We start from the raw sequence: 21,393 nt of genomic DNA, 5'->3' as shown, positions 1-21,393 counted from the left end.
TTCAAGATTGTACCCGAATATATATATAAAAAACCCAAGAGAAGGAAAAGTAAAAATGAAACCCACCTTTTATTTTTGAGGAAATAGTCCGCTAAGTGTAGCCGCTTTTATAGTGGATGTTGCTCTTTGTTAGTGGTAACCCTCCCTCTTAAATAAATAAATAACTTAATTGTAAATAGAACCTCCCCTTTTCCCTCTGATTAGCAGTTCTAAATTAGGAATGATTTTACTTGAACTTGAGAGGTGTCTGACTTGGTTTCTTAGCCCATCCATATGTTACGTAAGGCAGTGCTTCCCAAATTGTGTGCCGCGAAATTTTTGCAATTATTAAGTAATTTTTATTTATTAGTGTAAATGTATTATCAATTTGTTAAACTTTTAATATGTCAAATTCTATTTATTTTCTCTTTGATACACAGTATAACAGCAATTTTTGCCTGTTTTACTCAGAGGAACAGGGGAGGGGGGAGGAGAGTGCCACTAGGCCTTCCATACGAACTTATTTAAATATGCAGCAAAAAGTTTGGGACATTAAAAGTGTGCTGCGAGCTCAAAACGTTTGGGAAACACTGGCGTAAGGTGCTGTTTAATTTGAATATACCATTACCAGCAGACAATACATTACTTACAAATTGTGTGTGTGTATATTTAAAAACACTTTTGAGTAATTGTGGAATATTAACATAACGCCACCAACCGAACAAAATCTGCTAAACTTACTGAAGTTTCAGCGATGGCGAACTTTGTTGATATGTTTCATAAGGAGAAAGTGAGGTTTAATTTATATTTTATTTTATATGTGTAGAATATAAATGTATAATTTAAAAAAAATTGATGTTTATTTGTTTTTCGAACTATAACATTAATACTTAAGTTCACGACTTTTACCTTAAGTTGTCATATGGGTGTTGTCATAAAAAAGAAATTGAAGTAAAAGTTGTGTAATTTAATTTTTCACATTTTGTGTAAATTCATTTTTATATGATTTATTGATTAACAATAACATGCTCGTGTCAGAGGATACTCAGCCTCGTATTACTTTAGTGGCATTGCTATTTTTAGTTTTATTCTTTTCAATCCGAATTCTGGGCTAGATACTTATTTTAGCATTTTGACACCGTTGTATCAAATTTTAAAAACGGTAGCTACTAACCTAGTCCGGAAATATTTGGGGTTAATTTAAGTTTAATTACGAAGGGCAGTAGTTACAACGTTAAACTAAAAATCACGGCAAGTATCTTATGTTTTAGCCAATCAGTTACAACTGACATTAGGCATAAATTGATAAAGGCCAAAGTAAGAAAAACAAAATATCACAAACAAAAGTTTCACACTTACTCACTTATTTCATGTACTGATGTAGTGTGATACATTGGAAACAAGGAATGATGCAAAACTCGGTTGGACTATTTTAGCCAGTTTGATGTTTTTTCTCGAAATGTAGAGTCAACTGTTTACAGAAGTGTCAATCTACTATAAAGTATAATGTAATCAAATAGATTGAAATAATTGTAGAAACGTTTGTACAATAAACATACAAGACTCGCAAACAATGAAGAATTGTAATTATATGGGGATTTTATTATTGGTACAAAATATTATCACAGAAAATACAAAAGAAAAGTGGATAAGATTTAAATTGCACTTTTATTTTATATGTAAGCCTTTACTCAGAACATTACACTTCATTTTCATGCTACCTTACAGTTTATCAAATTACAATTAGAGGATATCATTCTAAATGTCCTCAATTACTACCAGTAGTGTAATGAGAGAGTATTTTCTCCTGGTGCCAGATTCGGGGGGTGCTAACTTAACAGACAGCTTACCCAGAATTTAGCTGTTCCTATAACACTAAGGCTCACTAATTTTTTTTATACAATAAATTAACTATTAGTATATCACCAGAAATATCATGCCTAGGAAAATCCCTTGGTTTTCAGTGTTATATTGATTAAAATACACTGACACCTCATAGTTCATAGAAAATTTAACAATTTTGTAAACTCCTGACAATTTGAGGCCATATTTTTCAAGCTGTCGACAAATTTTGTCAGCCCAAATAATTCTGTCTCAGATTTATTCATCCTATAATAACAATTAAAAGAGTTTTGGTGCATTTTTATATTAATGTAGAATATAATATGCAACATATTGTTATACAAACCAGAGATCTTAATTAGCTAATGATTCAAATTCATAAAGAATAAACCACAACTTCCATATGTTTGTCAGGCATGCAAGGCACAATTGAATCAGTCACAGAATACATGCACATGTTCATGTCAGAAGGCTGTTTATTAGTTCTTCCCATGGACTTTAATTTTTTACCGGCAAGTACCATTAAGTTATTTTTGTAACTCATTCCATGACTCCTTATAGTTCTGTTGTTTGTTTATAAAGACCAGATAATCATGACAATATGGAGAGATACAGTACCATGGTAGGTAGAGTTGTCATGTAAGGTTAGAAGTTTGAAAGTAAGAGTGTAAAGAGCAGTTGGAGTTGGGATTTGTTGCTGTTACTTGTTTTGTTTGTAGGGGGTGGGGTGACAAATTATGTTTTGCCCCCTGGGTACCAGACACCATCACTACACCAGTGATTACTCTCAGTAATTTAGCTCAGTTTTTGATTCCTTTTTAATTTCCTAAGATTTTATACAAACCCATACAGTTCCTACTTGTATTGATCTTACCTACCATGTTTCACTGTAGATCTTATACATTGACAGTGATACTGTTCTTCACTCTTCTGTTGTACAGTTTAAACTGGGATCCATCAGTAAAGACCACATTTTTCCAGTATTGTTTATTCCACTGTGGTTCAATGCCTATTTCAATATTTGGGTTTGGTTACGTCTTCCTAACAGTGGTTTCCAAGGAGCAAACACATCTATTAAGGCCACTTCATGTTAAGGTGTATCTCACAGTTTTTAAGATAACATTCATACCTGTATTTACAGCTCAGTCATTGGCAGGGTCTGTAGTCAATTGTCATTGTTTCATGAAGAACATTCCCTGTGAATCCTTTAGCATCATGTTTGGAGAGTTTCAATTTTCTACCTTGGCTACTACTACTATTACTAACAGTATTAGTTTCACAAACATTTCAAAGTCTTGCATACAACTCCTTCTAAAACATGGAGTCTTGCCACAAATTTTTTAAAGGAGTATGCCTGACCATGTAAACATTCGACTCCTACATGCCTGTCATGCACTATTTCAATCCTATGAGTCACGACTGGAATTGCACTGCTAGTGTTGGACATATATGTCTGTTTTTATTGGCTTTGTATTAATGCAGCATTTTCTGATTGTTTGAATGACAACCAAATTAAAGTGTAAACTATCAACACGTAACTGTACTCTATTGTAGTTCATTTTCACACAAAAGAGGTGACATTCCCATAGTATTTACCTTTGTTACTCTTTTTTTTTTCATCATTTCCATAGCTATTTCCAAAACTGCAATTTTAATAATTATTTTTTTGCACACTAGGCATAAAGTACAGATTTTTTTGCACAGTTTAGTAAAATAATTGTCTGTGTCAATGCTTTATACACTTCTTATTTTTGTAAGTACAATTAATGTTACATTAATTGCAAGCAGTTTCACAAATTAAAAATGAGTGATGCTACCTATTGTAAATTAGCTCCTTTTAGGGCCCAACTGTATTTGCTTTTGGACAAATATCCTCAGTTAAATCCATTTGAACTTCCAACTCTGTTGTGACATACACAGTTACATTTGTGTCCTAAAGCTCTTCCCTAAGTAAGATACTTCATTAGCTTTTGGTCTAATGAAATTATTAAAACTAAAGAGCATTTACTTTTGTACTCTTACATTTAGATTGCAATGTCCATTTTTGAATTTTTGGACATGTATCTTCTTTATGGTCTAACTAATCATATATAATTCATCGGTGACTGTACTAGAATATACACCACATTTTAAAATTCATTGGTACTTGTGTAAAGCTCAGTGTTAAAAAACTCACTTTTTTATAAAACAACAATTGTTTGTACACAATTCTTAAAATGAGACTGTTCCCAGTCTCAAAATTAGAATAAAATACTAAATAATTTGCTGTACAATATAAAAGACAAAAAAACCATAAGACTGGAAACAGTCTGATACACTCAACATGTTTTGACTTATTTTGCATATTAAAGGATTTCACGCCATCTGCTGACAAAATTTCCACTAGGTCCATCATCCTTATTCAGTATTTTAAATTTACTTTTTTTATATTTGATTATCTCAATAGATTTACATATATTCATACTAATAAAATTTTCTGGTTGTGCTAAAGTTAGTATTTTTCCATTAAATTGTGTGTTTTTAGTTTCATTAATATGTTCTGATAAAGATGAAATTGAAATATTATTATTTTCAACATTTCTTTTATGTTCATTCATTCTGAATTTTTTCTAGTTTGTCTTATATAAACTTTTTCACATTCACGTGATATTTTACATATATATATCAGATTTTTTCCATTAAATCAATTTTATCTTTATTTATATTAAGAATTTGGCTAACTTTGTTTATTAGTTTATATATCAGAAAAGTATTTATTTGTTTACTAAATTGTTTCATTAATGTACAGTAAGTTATTTAGTATTTTATTGTAATTTTGAGAGTGGGAACAGTCTCATTTTTAGAATTGTTTACAAAAAAAGGCACTAACCCCTTGTGAAGACTGTCTTGGGCTACTTCCTTTAAGGATATTAAGTTTCAAAGGTTTCAAAGGAGGGCTACTAGATGATATCTGAGATAGAAAGACTTGTATGAGGACAGTTTAAGCTCCTTAAAATTAATTTCATATGGAAAAATAAGGGTTGGAGGGATCTAATTGAAATGTTCAAAATTATGAAGGGGTTAAGTAGAATTAATGCATCATCTTTATGTTTAATGGGAAAGAGTGGTAGTACTAAGAGACATAGATTAAAGATCTTGCAGAGTTGAAGCCATCTGAAAATTAGGCAATGTTATTTTTCAAACAGAGTAGTTAGACTTTAGAATAGATTGCTTTCAGACGTAGTAGATGCAACAAGATTGGGAGAATTCAAGAGAGGGTTTGATGAGTACTTGGGAAGTCAGAGTTCAATATAGACAGATGGATGTTTGACGAAATGAATGGGACAGACATGATGGGCCAAAAGCCCCCTTTTTGTTCCTCAAATGTTATATTGCCTTAACTGATGTTGCATAGGTGAGATAGTGGCTTACTCAGTGTGTGTGTAGTGGAGTTTTTAACATGTCCAGCTATCATATTAACATAAATTCTAGTTATTCTGCTAAATACAAAAGTTTATAACAAAAGCTGTGTTTTTTATTTTTGAAATACAAGATTAAACATCCAATATTTCTTTAACATTATTATTATTTTTTTTTTTGTATACCATGAAATGTCTTATTTTAACCTGGCAGTAATAAAACAGTTGCTTAAAATGTAAATTCATTGACAAAACCAAATATGTTTATAATATGCTTAAGTTTGTATTTATCTTATGAATACTATTGTTAGAATGAATGTTGAGTAAATGCTTATACTTTGGAGTTTTATTTAGCTTTTGATAAGACTTTTCTGTTTGGGACTTGTGTTTTTGTAGCTCAGTTGGTAGAGTATTAGTCATGGTGTATTTCTGGGAACAACTGTGGCCAAGGTTGAGGCTTGGATTACAGAAGATTGATTAATGCCTTGACTCATTATAATGAAGCTCTAACTAGTAGTCATCAGCCAAATGTTTATTTGCTGTGAGGGGGAGCAAAACAGTTATGGGTTCTATTCTACTTTGATATTTAGAATAGGGAGGCTGTAACTTTACACAAAACTGTTAAGGCTTCATTTGGAACACTGTAAACTGATTTGGTTCCCCTTACCACAGAAAGGATAAGAACATGGTGAAAAGAGTACATAACAAGACTACTGCATTTAGAATAACACCTAGTGTAATAACCCAAAATTACAGTGAAAAGCTTGAAAGTGTTGGAATTTCTTGTTGTTGTTATTAGTGTACAAAAGAAATAGATATGTCTCAAATGTGATATTCATAACTCTTGGAGACTTGGTATAGGTATGCCATTTGGCCTTATGTTGTCTTGCTATCACTTAAAATGAGCATTTCTTATAATAAAATATTGTTGAAGTGGTTTCTAACACAATATCTTACTTCTGCTTTACTTATCCACAAGTTTTTACTTTCTTCATTTTTCTACTTCAGTTACATTGCTCTTTACCATTTTCATTCTCTTTTGTGGAGTGTTACAATTTATTTTATTTATCTTCTCTCTTCTTTCAATTTTATGAATTATGTACTCTCAATTTTGTGTAGTCACGACTACAACAGATGTTACTGTGGCAGCGTAATTATGTACCCCGATAATTCAATTATTTTTACCTGCATTTTTCTTAATCTGACAACCCTTCTTAGGTTATGGGTGGTGGTGGCCAGACTCCTTAAATTTGCTCATGTTTAGAGGTTCTTGGAGGTCAATCCATGGGTTCTAAAAGTCGTTTTCACTAAGTTTGGTTCTCTCCTTCCATTAATCTACCCCACTGTCTCACAATCCTGTTTCCTTCCCTACTTCTTGGGATTCCATTTTTTGCCTGCCTGATTCATTCCAGGGGCCTTTGTTTCCACCATTATATGGATGTCTGGCTGCTTCTTGCCTCCTCACAGGACAACTCCGTCCTACATCTTCAGTTTGTTTTCAGAATGCTGTCATGGTCGGTTGGCTTGTCAAAGTGGAGAAGTCTTTCTTCACACCCACACAGTTTGTTCATCTCGTTGTGTTTTCCTACTCCCTCCTTCGTCCATGCCTTACTTACTGCACTTTAGTCTTGAGCTATGAAATGTCTCGTATGCAGCATCAGATTCTCTCCTGCTTCTAATGCATGAGAGGTTCTCTCTCATTTGGAGACATGGGCTTTTCTCGAAGCCCTCGTGTGTCATCATCATTGGGTTTTGATAGACCAATGGAGCCTTGTTCAGGATCCTTTAGATGCCCGTCTTACCCTTTCCCCTCCCATAAAAAATTACTTTGACTGGTGGTTGGGTTGGAACAATACCACCAGGGCTGTTCCTCTTCCTTTTTCTTATCCAAAATGTCACCTTTTATGGGTGCTTCTTTTTCTGATTGGGGAGTTTATCTCGACACTCAAGAGATTTTGGGGTGATGGTCTCTTTCTGAGTGCTTTCACCACGTCAATCTTTTGGAAATTCTTGCTGTTTGTCAGGCTTTCCTTCACTTCCTGTGGGTTCTTTAGGGCTGGTTGGTGATGGTCCATTCCAACATTTAGAAGGTAGTCTCGTACATCACTGGGCAAGGGGCACTCAGTCTACAAAACTGTGTTTTCAAACATTGAATCTTCTATATTGCTATCACTTTGTTTGCTTATCATAATCCAGGTACCCAGAATCTGGCCACGGATCAGTTATTCCATCCCAACAAGATTTTCCCTGTGGAGTGGTCTTTGGATCCTCACATTTCATGGGTTTTGTGTGCTCTGTGGGGGTGTTCCAGATTTCAACGGTTTTGGTATCCTGTTCTTCGTCTATGCTTTCAGTTAGCTTTAGTCAGATTGGTACACATATGCACATACTTGTTTTCGTCTCCTCCCATGTGTCCTAGCCATACTTCAGTCCACTCTATGTGGTGTTCTGCTGGTGGCTTCATATTGTCCACTCCTCTGTCAGCCACACTCTAGCATACATCATCCATCCATATGCAATCTGTCTTCACACATGGCTTTGCCTGGTCCCTCACCTGAAGGGCCAGAATTTAATTTGTAGCTTTCTTCATTTCCCTCCCCATTAGTCCTTTCCCCATGGCAGTTTACCACTGCTTGGTACATCTACTGCTGTTGGTCTGTCCAAAGGATTTTAACCCTTCCCATCCTATAATTCCTCACATACTGTCATTTTTGCCTTGCCTTTTTGAATGGGGCCTTTCGGTTTCCTCTGTTGTGACATTAGGGCAATGTTATCTGCTATGTTTTGGTTTGCCGACTTTACTTGTGTTTTCCAGTTGTTAGTCTTATCCATGTTGTTTCATTCCTTCTGCTTTTCCCCATCTTCTACTCCCTGCTTTCCTTCTTGATTAGTACCTCTATGTGGTCTTTCATGCTCTTCTCCATCTTCCATTAGAAATTTCGTTTTTGTGTTCATTGCACCACCTTTCCTTGAAGTTCCTGATCCTGCTCTTGTTAATGTACAAACATTGTCATTCTGATGTGTTTGTGATTGATGTTTGGCATGTTTTTGTTTTAGTTCATATGATCTCTTTTTTTTCCTGAGCATTTCGTTTATGATCAGGACTTTCTCTGCTCAAGAAGGTACTCCTACTTTCAAACATTTTTTCCCTTCCCTCCATTTCCTGTCTTTATCACCGTTCTGATCCCACCCACTTCTTTTGCCTGGTCAGGGCTCTTCAATATTATATGACACATACTGCTCCCTTCCATGGTTCAAGAGTCCATTTGTTTCTTTTGTTAAATCCTTATCTCTCCCATGACATTTTTTCCTATTACCCTTCCAGGTTGAATTCACCAGTTAATTTGCCTGGCATTTTTTCCCCTTTCTCCTGATGATTGTTGCCTTTTTCATGTTTTCTTCCTTTCAGATCTGTCACCTTACCATGTCCTTGGCTGCACATTTCTATCTTCCTTTGGGGGACATCATCAGTGCTGTAACTGTTTATCTGTGGGTAGTAAGTACTCCATTCTTTTTCTTTGCAGAGGTCTTTATCACATATTTGGATCCCACTCTGTAGCAAATGTTGCCTGACCAGGTATACTTGGTCTTAAATCTGTATTGTATGACTGTGGTCATACCATGCTATATGCTATGTGATGTTGAGGCTCTACCATGGAACTAATGTACAATTCCAGATGCCACCAAGTAATGTTTTATTGACTCAGTCAACATGTTCTCTATGTTTTCAAAACATAATATCATAACACATATCCAGATCATATTATGTCCACCATTGAGATGGGGTGTTCTGCAGGACTGCTTGTAGGCATACCTCGTGGACTAACTCATGGACTAACATGAGTAAAGCAGACACGATTACTGCCCATTTCTGATGATCTGTGGCATTTGAGACTCTTCCTACCGTGAACCTGATGTACAATTCCAGACACTGCCAGGTGTTGGTTGATTGACTCCTCCAACGTGATCTCTCTGCTTTTCAAAATAGGATATCATGGTCAACTATTGCACTGTCTCTGATGCTGTGGTCCTCCAGAATCTCCAACACACTTTTCCCTCCTCCTCCTAGTGAAGTTTGGGAGTCATTGCTACTGACCAGTTCCTAGCCACTATACCACTCAGTTGTGAGTAGGGTGGTGATATTCTGCTTGTGTAGATGGCATGAAGCACTTCCTACTGTGGACCTGATGTAAAATTCCAGATACCACCAGGTGTTGGACATAGCACTCCACCATATATTGCAGTTTTTCTCTCTGGCTGAGGCACCTTCCTTCCTGTCAGATGTCAATTCCCAGAAACTAGGTGTTGGTTGGAGCCAGACCAGCCAAATAAGTCCTCACATGCATTTGAATGTGAATTGTGAAGGTGGGTCCCTGGTACTGAAGATTCTATTACCAGCTGGTACCCATTCTTGAGGTGAAAGGCAGACAACCCTCTTTCTGCCACAGAACTATGTACGATTCCAGATGTCGCCAGGTGTTTGTTGAGGTCAAACTCCCCTTTACAGTTTATTGTACCTTCGGCTCTCTATACTGGGGAGGTCTAATTTTTCTGTAATTTTTATTGAGGGTCCCTCCTATGTTTCTACCCTTTGAGCAACACATTACTAACGGGTGAAGAGTACATCTGGCTCAGAGGTTGTGCAGTCTCCCACAGATGTGTAGTTTTTAGTTTCTTCTCACACCCCATGGTTTTCCTTCAGGCACTTCCTCAAGGGGATCATCTTCTCACCAGCCTTCCACCTGTTTAGTATGGAGTTCTAGCTTTTTGTTTGTAGAGGCAAGATATTGTGTCAGAAGTTAATATTTTTTTAAACTGAAAATGTATTTCCGATACATACTTACCTTACAGATGCAAGATTAGAGAGGGCACTAGTTGCGATAGGGGTAGTGTCATACTCTTGTTGGTGGAGGGTTGCTGCATAATCATTTGTATGTTAGAATGCAGAGGTAAGTGGGATTATCAAGGCTAGTGGCAAACAAAAATTTGCACTGATAGAGGGCAGTATAAGTTGAGAAAGCTTTTAGTGAGCGAAGGTAAGTATCTATCAGAAATACATTTTCAGTTTAAGAAAATGTTAACTTTACTGCAATGTTGCACAAACTAATAAAAATATTTTTGAGTTTCTTTCTGTATGTTATCCAACTACTACCCATCTAGTTATATAATGTTTCTCTAAACATAAATTGTGATTATATTTTTAAAATTCCTTTATATCTCATCTGTTCTTTCAATTATGTTACTAGTGTTTGTTTAGGATTAAATGTTTTTTTAGTTGTAACATAAGCAAAAGTTTTCACCAAAGTTTCACATGTTCATTCATTCACTGTATTGCTAGATGTAAAACGTTTAATGTATTACATCTGACTTGTGTTCTCTAGACTTTCAGGCCCAGGAAGAAGTTTGAGCCTGGAACTTTAAAGTTTTCCCTACACAAACAAGCCCAAGCATCATTGAAGTCAGGGATAGATTTGAAAGATGTAGTCAGACTTCCCCCTAGGGAAAGTTTAAATGATTGGGTGGCTGTTCATGGTAAGGATAGCTGTTCCAGTTTTTTGCATTTACTTTGCTATAATTTTAAGCTGATATGACATTAAAGTTTCACTCATAATAAATTTTAATGATTGTTGATATCATATATTTTCATTTTAAGACACAATTGTACAGGGAATTTGGGACATAAATTTGAGAGGAACTTGAATAGTTAAGGGGCATTTTAGCTTTATATAATACTCTCTTCTCCCTCTCTTTAACTTTATTTATCAGCACGTTACATTTTTAGTGAACTTTTCACAATAATCACATAAGAAATGTATGAAAATCCAAGATGAAAGAAGGTCATTTTACTCACTGAAGTCAGTCACTGGTTATCCAAAAATAAAATAAAACAGTAAAAGAAATATACTTTTCTGAATTGTATTTTTTGATAAACTTAAGTTTGCCCTTCAAATCAATATACTTCCTACTTAACAAAACATTAAAAGGATTCAAACTAACAGTAGAAACCACATTATATGACAAACCAATTTTTCATAAGGTACAACTCCAATCAAAAATAATTCTTATCAAAGAACAATATTAATCTAGGCTTCCAAAGCTTAAAAAAGCTTAAATTTACTTCCTTTGATATTCAAGTTTGTATTTCCAACCTTTTCTTTCCTCTTCTGGAACAGCCAACTCATGGGAAAATTGTTTAAACTCTTAACACTTGATTCATGAATCATGTCTCTTCCCCCTCCCCTCTAGTTTTTCTGTACTCCAGATAAACTCCGAGTTTAAACCACTTGAACCACAAGTTACTCTAGTAATCTGTCTCTGCACATTTAGTTTGTCGATATCCTTCCTGTTGTAAAGAGACTAAAACTTCACACAAAACTCCAAATGAAACCTCACTAGATTCATGTTCAATAAAACAACAATTTTATTGTTTTTAAATTCAAAATCATTATAAATAGAAACAATAGCTGTAATTGATTTTTTTCACTACATCTAAATTTTTTGCAAAGAGATTTAGGGTTTTGTCAGCAGTAACTGCACAATCTTCTTTTAAACTTTTCCCAGTATTGTTACTAATTTTACAGAGAGAGTTTGTTTTTTTTAAATTTCAATATCAGAAGTGCACAATTTCACATTTCTCAATATTAAAATTCATCTTTCACATACAGGTCCATTTGCTAAGGTGTTTTTTTTTGGATAAGAGAAGAATTTTCAGTAGAACGAGCACTCCCAGAATATTAGTATCATCAGTTAACTAGAAGTACTACTTTCTAAAAAACTATGAACATAATTAATGAACAACAAATGTCTTAAAACAGACCCCACCAGTTACATTCTCTCAAATAAAAAAATACCCATGATTTAATAGCAGTCTTTGCTTTCTATCACCAATCAAATGTTTCTGCATTTAACTTTCCCACCATCCTATAAGCATCTGTCTTTGTACTCAGTTTTTCCTGAGACATCAGATACTTTTTGAATGTTAAGATATACAACATAACCAAGCTTTGCTCTTGAAAGAAGGTAGAGGCTATCTAAAAAATAACCCTACAGATTGTTAAGGTAAGCATATTCTTTCTTAAAATCATGCTGAGAATCATTAATTAAATGCTAACTTTCTAAATACTTTTCTAAACAAATTCTGACAACAGATACCATATTTAAAAAAATAATCACATTGTCAATCTTTTAGTCATCAAGAATTCCCTCATGCTTAAGAGACTTGTGAAAAACAAAGGTTAAAGCTTCTACTGTCTTTTTGCTAGGATTCTTGAAGGTTTTTATGATAAATTTAATCAGAACCAGAAGACTTATTTTTTGAAAGTATTTCTTCAGGTTTTTCAGAACAATTACTTTAATATTGATAGAACTTAATGAAAACTCTTACTTAAAGTAGGCCCGGCATGGCCAGGTGGTTAGGGCGCTCGACTCGCAATCTGAGGGTCGCGGGTTCGAATCCCCGTCACACCAAACATTCCTTTCAGCCGTGGTGGTATTATAATGTGACGGTCAATCCCACTATTCGTTGGTAAAAGAGTAGCCCAAGAGTTGGCGGTGGGTGGTGATGACTAGCTGCCTTCCCTCTAGTCTTACACTGCTAAATTAGGGACCGCTAGCGCAGATAGCCCTCGTGTAGCTTTGCGTGAAATTCAAAACAAACAAACAAACCTACTTAAAGAAGTTGTTATCCCATAAATTATCACCTTCAATTACAAAAAAATTTCACAATTTAACCATGCTTCATTCTTCCATAATAATATACCCTTTAAAAGGATTATTATTGTCTTTGAATCTAGTTTTTTTATGTACTTCAAAAAAAGAATAGAACCTTCCAAGTCAAATTGGATATTTTTATAAACCCATTTAGTTTTATGAATATTTTTTTTTGTTTTCTAATTTAACTTACCTCAACATTCTCCAATTTTATAGTTGAATTTCATGTTGTTAGGAGTTTATTTCCTCTATCCTTCCTTTAGATGAGTTTTTAGCTGGAATGTAAACATTTTGTAGAAATATATTCTTTTTCTCTTTTACTACAGTGATTGAACTAACAAAAACATTCCATGCTTCATTAACATTATTCCTATTCAGATTAGCACCCACTCTTTCTCTTTTAAAATATTTTGCAGTTTTAGGAAGTCAGCTTTTCTAAAATCAGGGATGTAACTTATTTATTCTACAATTTGTTTCACTAACAACATCAAAGGTAATAACAAAGATAAAAGTTGTCTTGGTTGTAATAACGGATTTTCCATAATTCAACTATGCAGATTTTGAAAACAATATTCATTTTTTTCTATCACGTAAGGATTTTTTACAAATAAGGGAGAAAAAAGTTACTTAGATCAAATTATTATTTCGTTTACCACAATGAACATTTTTTATCATTGTGTTTGTTATGTTTGAGTTCTAGAATGATCAATAAGACTCTCATGTTGTGCTTGGTCTAGAGAAGTCTATTGCCAGTGATTGTCAACATTAAGCATAACAAAATATGCCCTGATTTCAATTAACATGATTCATTTATGTAAAAGTACAAATGACATTTTGTGAAAAATTTGTATGTGATGGAGAAAAATGGATATCATTTTTGGATTTAGCGTACAGGAAGTACTGTAGAATATATAAAAATTTTGAGACAATAAAACCATCGAAGGCCTGTGTAATGTTATGATAACTGTTTTCCAAGTCCTTCTGTTTGCTGTATAACTGAATTCATATATAGCCCTTTCAGTTTTAAAAACAAAGTGTAAAATTACATCTTCCATAGCAGGATCTGTTATGTGCTGAGTTGTAATAATGTTTTGATAGAAAAAAAGTTTGTTTGCCTTTTAATATTTTGATACCATGTTTGTTAGTATGACTTTTCACAACACTGTTACTATTACTCTTGTATAAAAAATATAATACAACACACATACATATATATAGTTGAAATAACTTGGAGAAATATTTCTTTTGTTGTTTAGTGGTTGATTTCTTCAATCGTATCAATCTGATCTATGGGACTGTCACAGATTATTGCAGAGAAGATACATGTCCTACTATGTCAGGTGGACCAAAGTAAGGAAAAACCAAAATATTCAGTTAGCCTTGTATGAGGCATAATATGACAAAGAAAGTAAATATAAAAAACTGATCTAACTAAATAATGCTGTAATGTTAAATTTAGTTGATAATAACAAAATACAACAACAATCAAAACCAATGGTTAGTAAAACCAGTGGTAACCAGTACACTAAAACTGTTTGCTTTTACCTCAGACAACATCCCAATGAATCAAAGTGCATACATGAAAGTTTATAAGAGATTGTTATACTGGATGAATCTTTTAAACTCATAGTAAGATGTGTCTTAACCCTTTCCAGACTAGAGAGGATGTTACTGATATTCCTTGATGTTTCTCATTGGAATTTAGAACCGACTTAGTAGATACCTAAATGACAAGTGTAGTTGAAGCAGTGATGTCTGTTCTACCGTACAGAATGTGAGCCTAAGTCAGTGATTTAAGCCTTCCATATTTTATAATTAAAATTAAAACAGTCAATCAAATTATCCTTATTATGTATTTTAGTCTTATTAAAGGACCAAATATTCTGGTTTACAAACGATGTTTAACTTAGCATATAAATGAGTGTCCGATGGTAATTTTGTTTTTTCTGCATCTGTATCTGGTCTTTAAACAGAATCTACTTTTGGCTTAAAGAAAGTTTTATAATTTGAATTAAATTTTCTATCACTTTTTATGATGTGAAATGTCCAAAATTTTTTTTGTGAGACCCTATTGAAAAAATATTAAAAATACTTCATTTTGGTTTAAAATTTTTAAACATTAATCAAAGAGTTTGACAATCGCAGTAAAGACTTAACAATTCTTTTTATGGAACAGCCCAATGTTAAACACTTCAATCATAGATGTTCAATTGAAATCTTCATTAGTGCAAACAGGTACAAGTTCTTACTTTATGCATAATAACTTTATTTGAGATGCACTGTTAGAATGTTTTTTAAATTGCATAATAACATTTAGGATATTTTCCATAAAAGTAGTGTACAACTTTTCCCCTTTTTTAATTTTTTACTCCTTAAATTTTGAATTTTTATTTCTTTAAATTGTTTTTTCATTAAATATGACTAAAAATATAAATTTAGGATTATAACATTACTTATTTTGTAACTTTGTTCTGAAAATTTTGTTTTAAATATGTTGTGAAACAACTTCTATAACTGATACAATTTAAACTTCACTCAGAATTTTTTATTCAAAGCTGAATTCTAATTTGATAAATTAAGGTATTGAAATGCAGAAAAGTATTTTAATGAAAATGAGTTCTACAACTTGTATGAATTAAGCTTGACAGAATTTTTATTTAAGATATTAACTAAAGTAATAAATTTCAAAAACATCAACTTCACTTTTATGAAAACAATAACTGTAAGTTCCAAATTAAAGTCAATACAAGTCAATTTAATGTAATTTATTATTGGCTTGGTATGAGATCTAGTCCAGGTCTACATAACACTGACAAATATTCATGATCAATGTGCAGGTGCTTCATGCATGTGTACAAACAGTTCAAACCATGAGGTAGTCATTACTTAAAATCAACAAACAACATATTAGACCCCTTTTGGGCTGAATTCCAATGAAATTAGAGAAAATTGTACAAATGTATAAACTTTATTTTGTCAAAAAACACACAAATATATTAATCACCAGTGTAGTTTATTGTGGTAAAGTATAAATCCTGACCAATATATATGATTCAGGGTGACTTCATTTTGACAGCTGTCAGATTCAAGCCTAATAGAATTGGAGTTATAAATAGTCATGCTTACATGATAAAAAGTGTTTTTATTTCGGCAAAATGGCTAGATTCCATAGATTCTGTGCAAACAAACAGTGTATATGAAAGTAACTCCTGTTTTGGAACACATGGACATAAATGCTAACACAACCACTAAAATGTATAACTGTGACAAGAAGTAATGTGATATCTTTAAACCTCAAATTACCAACTTGTTTTTATATCACATATGACATAATATTCAATAACTATGATTTTACATGTTACTACACTCAGTGTAAAGAACTCGCAAGTGACCTCAGCTGTAATTAATGGGATTTATTATGGTATTAAAAGTATTTTTGTTTATATTTTTTGTGTTTGACTCGTACATTATTAGAACAGTTGACAACATCATGGACACACACGAATTTGGTGCGTAAATAGTTAAAAAGCTTTTTCAAAAGCTGATGGTTAATTGTATGGGTTAATGAGGGCTGTTATTTTAGCTAATTATAATGTGGACTGTAACTAAGATATTTATCTATGACTGTTCTGAGGTCCATAACTGAAACTGTAGTATAACCTAATGGTAAGAATGCAGCTAAAGAATGTGAGTGGGATTTATACTAAAGACTAACTCTTTTGATAAATAAGTTCTGGAACTAGAGCATAATAAAGTCTGTAACTGGGTTTATAGGTTAAGTTTCATAATTCTGATTACAGCAATGTTTGTAAATAACTTTAACCTATGATTATAACTGTTATTTTGCTAAATTCTAAGTGTGACTGTTGCAAGTCTGTAGCTAGAGAAATTGATAGTAAACTATACTTAAACTCAAATCTTAACTGTAACTAAAGTTTGACTTTGCTTAACCTAATCATGAATTTAGCAAAGTTTAAGTTTGTAACTGAGCTCAAGTAAAATTCTTTCACTGTACCTAAAACTCAATTGTGATTTTATCAAAAGCTGACTTTGGCTATAACAAAGCCTGTAAGTGGCTTAAGTAAACCTTTTGACTATATTTAAGATTTATTGCAACAACAGCAACTTTTATTAAAACTGTGGACCTAACTGCTTGTAGGTCCATAACTTTGCTGGTTGCAGTGTTCCCCTTATAGCATTAGAGTTACATAAAGAATGTAAACAAAAATATCATCATCTAGTACAACTAATTACTGCTGAGGCTCACTGGGTATTTTACATGTAGGTCCATAACTTTGCTGGTTGCAGGGTTCCCCTTATAGCATCAGAGTTACATAAGAATGTAAACAAAAATATCATCATCCAGTACCACTAATTAATGCTGAGGCTCACTGGGTATTTTACATAGAAAATGAGTGATTTCACCAAACGTTTTTGGTCAGTTCCTTAAACCTAGCTAATGCCCATTTGGAACTTTAACTGCAGCCAAAGTCTATCATTTATGTCATAATTCAACATAGAATACTTTAATTTTTAACAATATAGTTACATTCTGTCCTCATTATATTAATTTTATGTATGTTTTGTAATTACTTTGAGAGGCTGCAGTGCCTCTTATCCTTGCATAATGATATATATGTATGCATATCTTCTATTGATAATAACTTATATGTCTCCTACTTAATAATCTTGTTTAAGCTTAAACTACATTCTATAATGAAACTCAACAGTCACATGCTTTGTACAGTGTGTTTATTGTTGATTGGCTTGTGACAGTGTTATGTTGATAATTGTAATTCATGTATGTTGACCTGTGGTACATAAATACTTCACTGCCAAGTGAGGAGAGAAGTTTTGAGTTAGTAGGTTTTTGTTACTATTGCTTCTGCAGACTTTACCATGTAGGTTTTACTCTACTGGTGTCTGACTGGATTTACCACTGAGAATGTGAATATCACTTGTTCAGTGTTTACGAACTGTCTATTGATGTGTTGTTATTGAACTAATTGAAGCTATTGTTCAGTGACCTAGTCATACATGTTAAAGAACAAGATATACTAGATCATCCTGTGAATTCAAAATCAACTGTACATCTCTCTAAATTAACTAGAATTCGGAATCTATGTGCTGAGATAAAAGTGGTGTGTTTGAGCTTTGAAGTTCAGCCATTTTACTCTGCAATAAAATAATATCAACAGCTTTTCTATAGCAAAAGAAATTACACAGCGAACTTCTGTCATTTCTGGTCTTCAGATTATAAATATAGCTGCTGTTTCTAATGATGAATAGTTAAAGTAATTATATTTTCTGTACCCACAAATTAAAGCATAAATATGAGTAAGATAATAAATTTATTTATTTTTTTAGCTTGTTATATAACTTTGGGTCTTTAAGTGAATTTGTGCACATTAAGTTTTTGCATGTAGAAATTAACCTAAAAACTAAGGGCATAATTAAAATTAATCAATATCTGTATTGTTAAATAGAATTTTTTATGTTACACTTAAAGAGCCATTTTAATTTTTTGTGGTTATCTTTTGTAGATTTGAATACCTTTGGGCTGATGGAAACAAGTACAAGAAACCAACTCCTCTTCCTGCTCCACAGTACATTTCTCTTCTGATGGACTGGGTGGAAGCCCAGATAAATAATGATGAGATTTTTCCTGTAACAGTTGGTAAGATTTTGTAACCAGATTAGTATGACACATGTTACAAGACTAAGTTTATGTTTTCTAAATAAATGAATTGATCACCTCAGAAAATGATGAAGAACTTCCCAAAGAAAAAAGTTTATTTATAGTAGCTTTTATTTTGTCCGTAGCGGTTTTTATTGTTCTGATTATTCTTTGAATTAACAAGATACATATCCATATTGGTGTTTCACTTGATGGGAAATTGATAAAATTAACTAATTTAGGACTTAAGTAATGAACATAGTCATATGTGAGAGATTAGTTTGCAATAATCACTTGTATTTTAGGGTTGTTGACTTCCATTTCCAAAGGATAATAAAGGGTCACATTTGCTACCACCACTCAATTTCAAACTATATATAGAAACCTTTTTTTTTATCAAACTGTTATATGTAAAAATAGTAATCCAATCTTCTCTTACACCCCTTCAGTATTGTAGCTTCTATCACATCTGAAGCAAACTATGTCCTAAGCTAACCACACTACATTATTTGGAGTCATTTCTGAGTTTTCTATTAAAGCTTATGTCCTAGTTTTTCTACAGGCAGAAGTTTTTTAAAATATCAGGATTTATGGATTCCAAACCCCTAAACTTTTAAATACATTAATTGTGTCTTCTGAGATCTTCTTTTTTCCAGCAAAACAATGGCAATAGATTTCAACTTATCCCCTTATGATAACCCTTTCAAACTAATAATAAGATAAAATTCTATGAAAATTGAAAAAAGTATCATTCTTAAGGGGTACTAGCTAAAAATATTAAGAAATTCAAACACTTACACCTCCATTTTAGTTCAATAAATATTGTTCATTTTAGGTTTATGGAATTTATAATGAAAGTATGATTCACCAAATTTATTTGAATATGATTTAACCAGTGTTTTTTGATCCTACATGTTTTTTTCTCGTACATGGTTATAACGGTGTTAAGTTATTCAATGAACATTAAATCTATGATAGTGTTTGTTGATAACAACTATTGTTTCTGTTCCATAAGTAATGTATGTTCTGTTTTTTCTTGGATGTTACTTTCATTGATACTATTGGCTAGAATGCTTAATATATCTATTTTGATTATTTTTTATTGTTATACTTTTGCATTGTTAGCTTGATATGTGGATTTCGGACTAACCTAAATCTCCTAAATTAGATGAGCTTTGTGAGTCATTATTGGGTGTATGTCCAAAAACATTGTTAACAGTGAGGATACTCAACTATAGAAAAATGTATTCTAATCTTCATAAGTAAGAACGGTGTATTTAATTAGCTATCCTTATCAAGTAGGTAGCTTGGCTGACCAAAAGTTAATTGTAAAAAGCTAATAGTTCTTAAGGTTTTTATTAGGGTTACTAATAACAGACAGAATTTGTTAATTTTTAACTTGCTGTAAATTATTTTTTAATCTATAAGAGCAGCCATCTTGTTGGGTAATTTAACTTTTGGCCTGTGTGTTTCTACTATACATTTTTAAACTGTAATTTGTTAAGTACTAGTTCTTAACTTATCCGAATGAGGTGCGATGTAAAATTATGTAAAACAATACATTACTGCATTCATTTTGATTCTCATGGTCATAGATCCAAGAAGATTAAAATAATCTACTATTTTTTAACTTATTCATAAATTATTATGGAAATTCTTCCTGTGAATCTGACACTTACTAGCAACTTAAGTATAAAAATCATTATTTAGAAAAGTAATAAACCATTATATCTTTTATTTTTTTTGGTTTTTCATAACTTGTTTAATTTAATTTTACTATGAAACAGATGTGGTTGTTTTCTTTTATTAAATTCTACAAGTCTGCTTTCTTTCTGGTTCAACTAATTTTTGTTATGCATATGATTATCATGTCTTTTAGTAGTTGTATGAAATGAAAGAAGTGTTTTTATTAATATTCTAATATGTTTTTCAATTAAAGCTGATAGCTATATTGAAGTAGCATTTCTATGAATGCTTCTTTAGTGTATCATTGGTTAAAACAAATATCTTATGGTTTAAGTGTTTAAGAAAACACACTTACACTTTCTGTTATATTGATAAAAAAATATTCAAAATTCAGTGAGGTAAACTATTTAAGTGTACAAAGTTCTCCTAACTTTAAGTTTTTGCTTGGTAAACTGTGTAAAAAAAAGAAATTTCAAAAAGAAGATAATCCAAAAATTCAATATATAAATTTTCAAATCAGTCCATGTAGATCCACTAGCTTTTTGAATGTAAACTGCTTGTGGTACCATGACATTTTAGTCATATATATATAAATGTAAATAAAAAATGCTTAATATTGCCATTACTCCTAATGGGGTCTACTGTATACTTTACATTGAAAATTTGTGATTTACCAAAAGTTTTGGTCAATTGTTTAAATTGAGTGTTGTAACAGGCAAAAACAAAATTATTCAATGTTATGAAATATGTGGATCTTATCAGTAGTGAACGTTATAAAAATGATTCAGTAATTTGAGAGTTAGTAGGACAATCTTGGGGATCAAGTGAGAATTAGAAGGATGTACAGTTCTTTCTTTAAAATGAGCTAAGAAAGTTGAGCTAAATTGTGACATGTGCTAATGATTATTTCTTATTTTGGAATTTCTTATATAGAACAGCTAATAAACACCTTAAAATTTAATAGTCATTAAAAAAAATTGGAAAATCTTCAAATAGCCAACACTATTTTTCAAATGTGGTTCTTTTTTTTTAGATGTTCCATTTCCTAAGAACTTCATTTCCATATGTAAGAAGATTCTCACAAGATTGTTCAGGGTTTTT

General features: G+C 32.5%; 1 protein-coding gene across 1 annotated transcript in view; it reads left to right on the top strand.

Annotated features, from left to right (window-relative positions):
* The first annotated feature begins 727 nt into the window (after positions 1 to 727).
* LOC106461423 (MOB kinase activator-like 3) overlaps positions 728 to 21,393 on the top strand; it is a 36,566-nt gene continuing 15,900 nt past the window's right edge. The window contains exons 1-5 of the mRNA XM_022388385.1: positions 728 to 769; positions 10,601 to 10,751; positions 14,186 to 14,279; positions 18,473 to 18,606; positions 21,326 to 21,387. Coding sequence (XP_022244093.1) covers positions 734 to 769; positions 10,601 to 10,751; positions 14,186 to 14,279; positions 18,473 to 18,606; positions 21,326 to 21,387 — 477 coding nt within the window. The 5' untranslated portion in view covers positions 728 to 733. The remainder of the gene's footprint in view (positions 770 to 10,600; positions 10,752 to 14,185; positions 14,280 to 18,472; positions 18,607 to 21,325; positions 21,388 to 21,393) is intronic.

Source organism: Limulus polyphemus, unplaced genomic scaffold, assembly GCF_000517525.1.
Source record: "Limulus polyphemus unplaced genomic scaffold, Limulus_polyphemus-2.1.2 Scaffold955, whole genome shotgun sequence".
In the NCBI taxonomy this organism is placed as follows: domain Eukaryota; kingdom Metazoa; phylum Arthropoda; class Merostomata; order Xiphosura; family Limulidae; genus Limulus; species Limulus polyphemus.
This window is presented reverse-complemented; position numbering and strand designations above follow the sequence as displayed.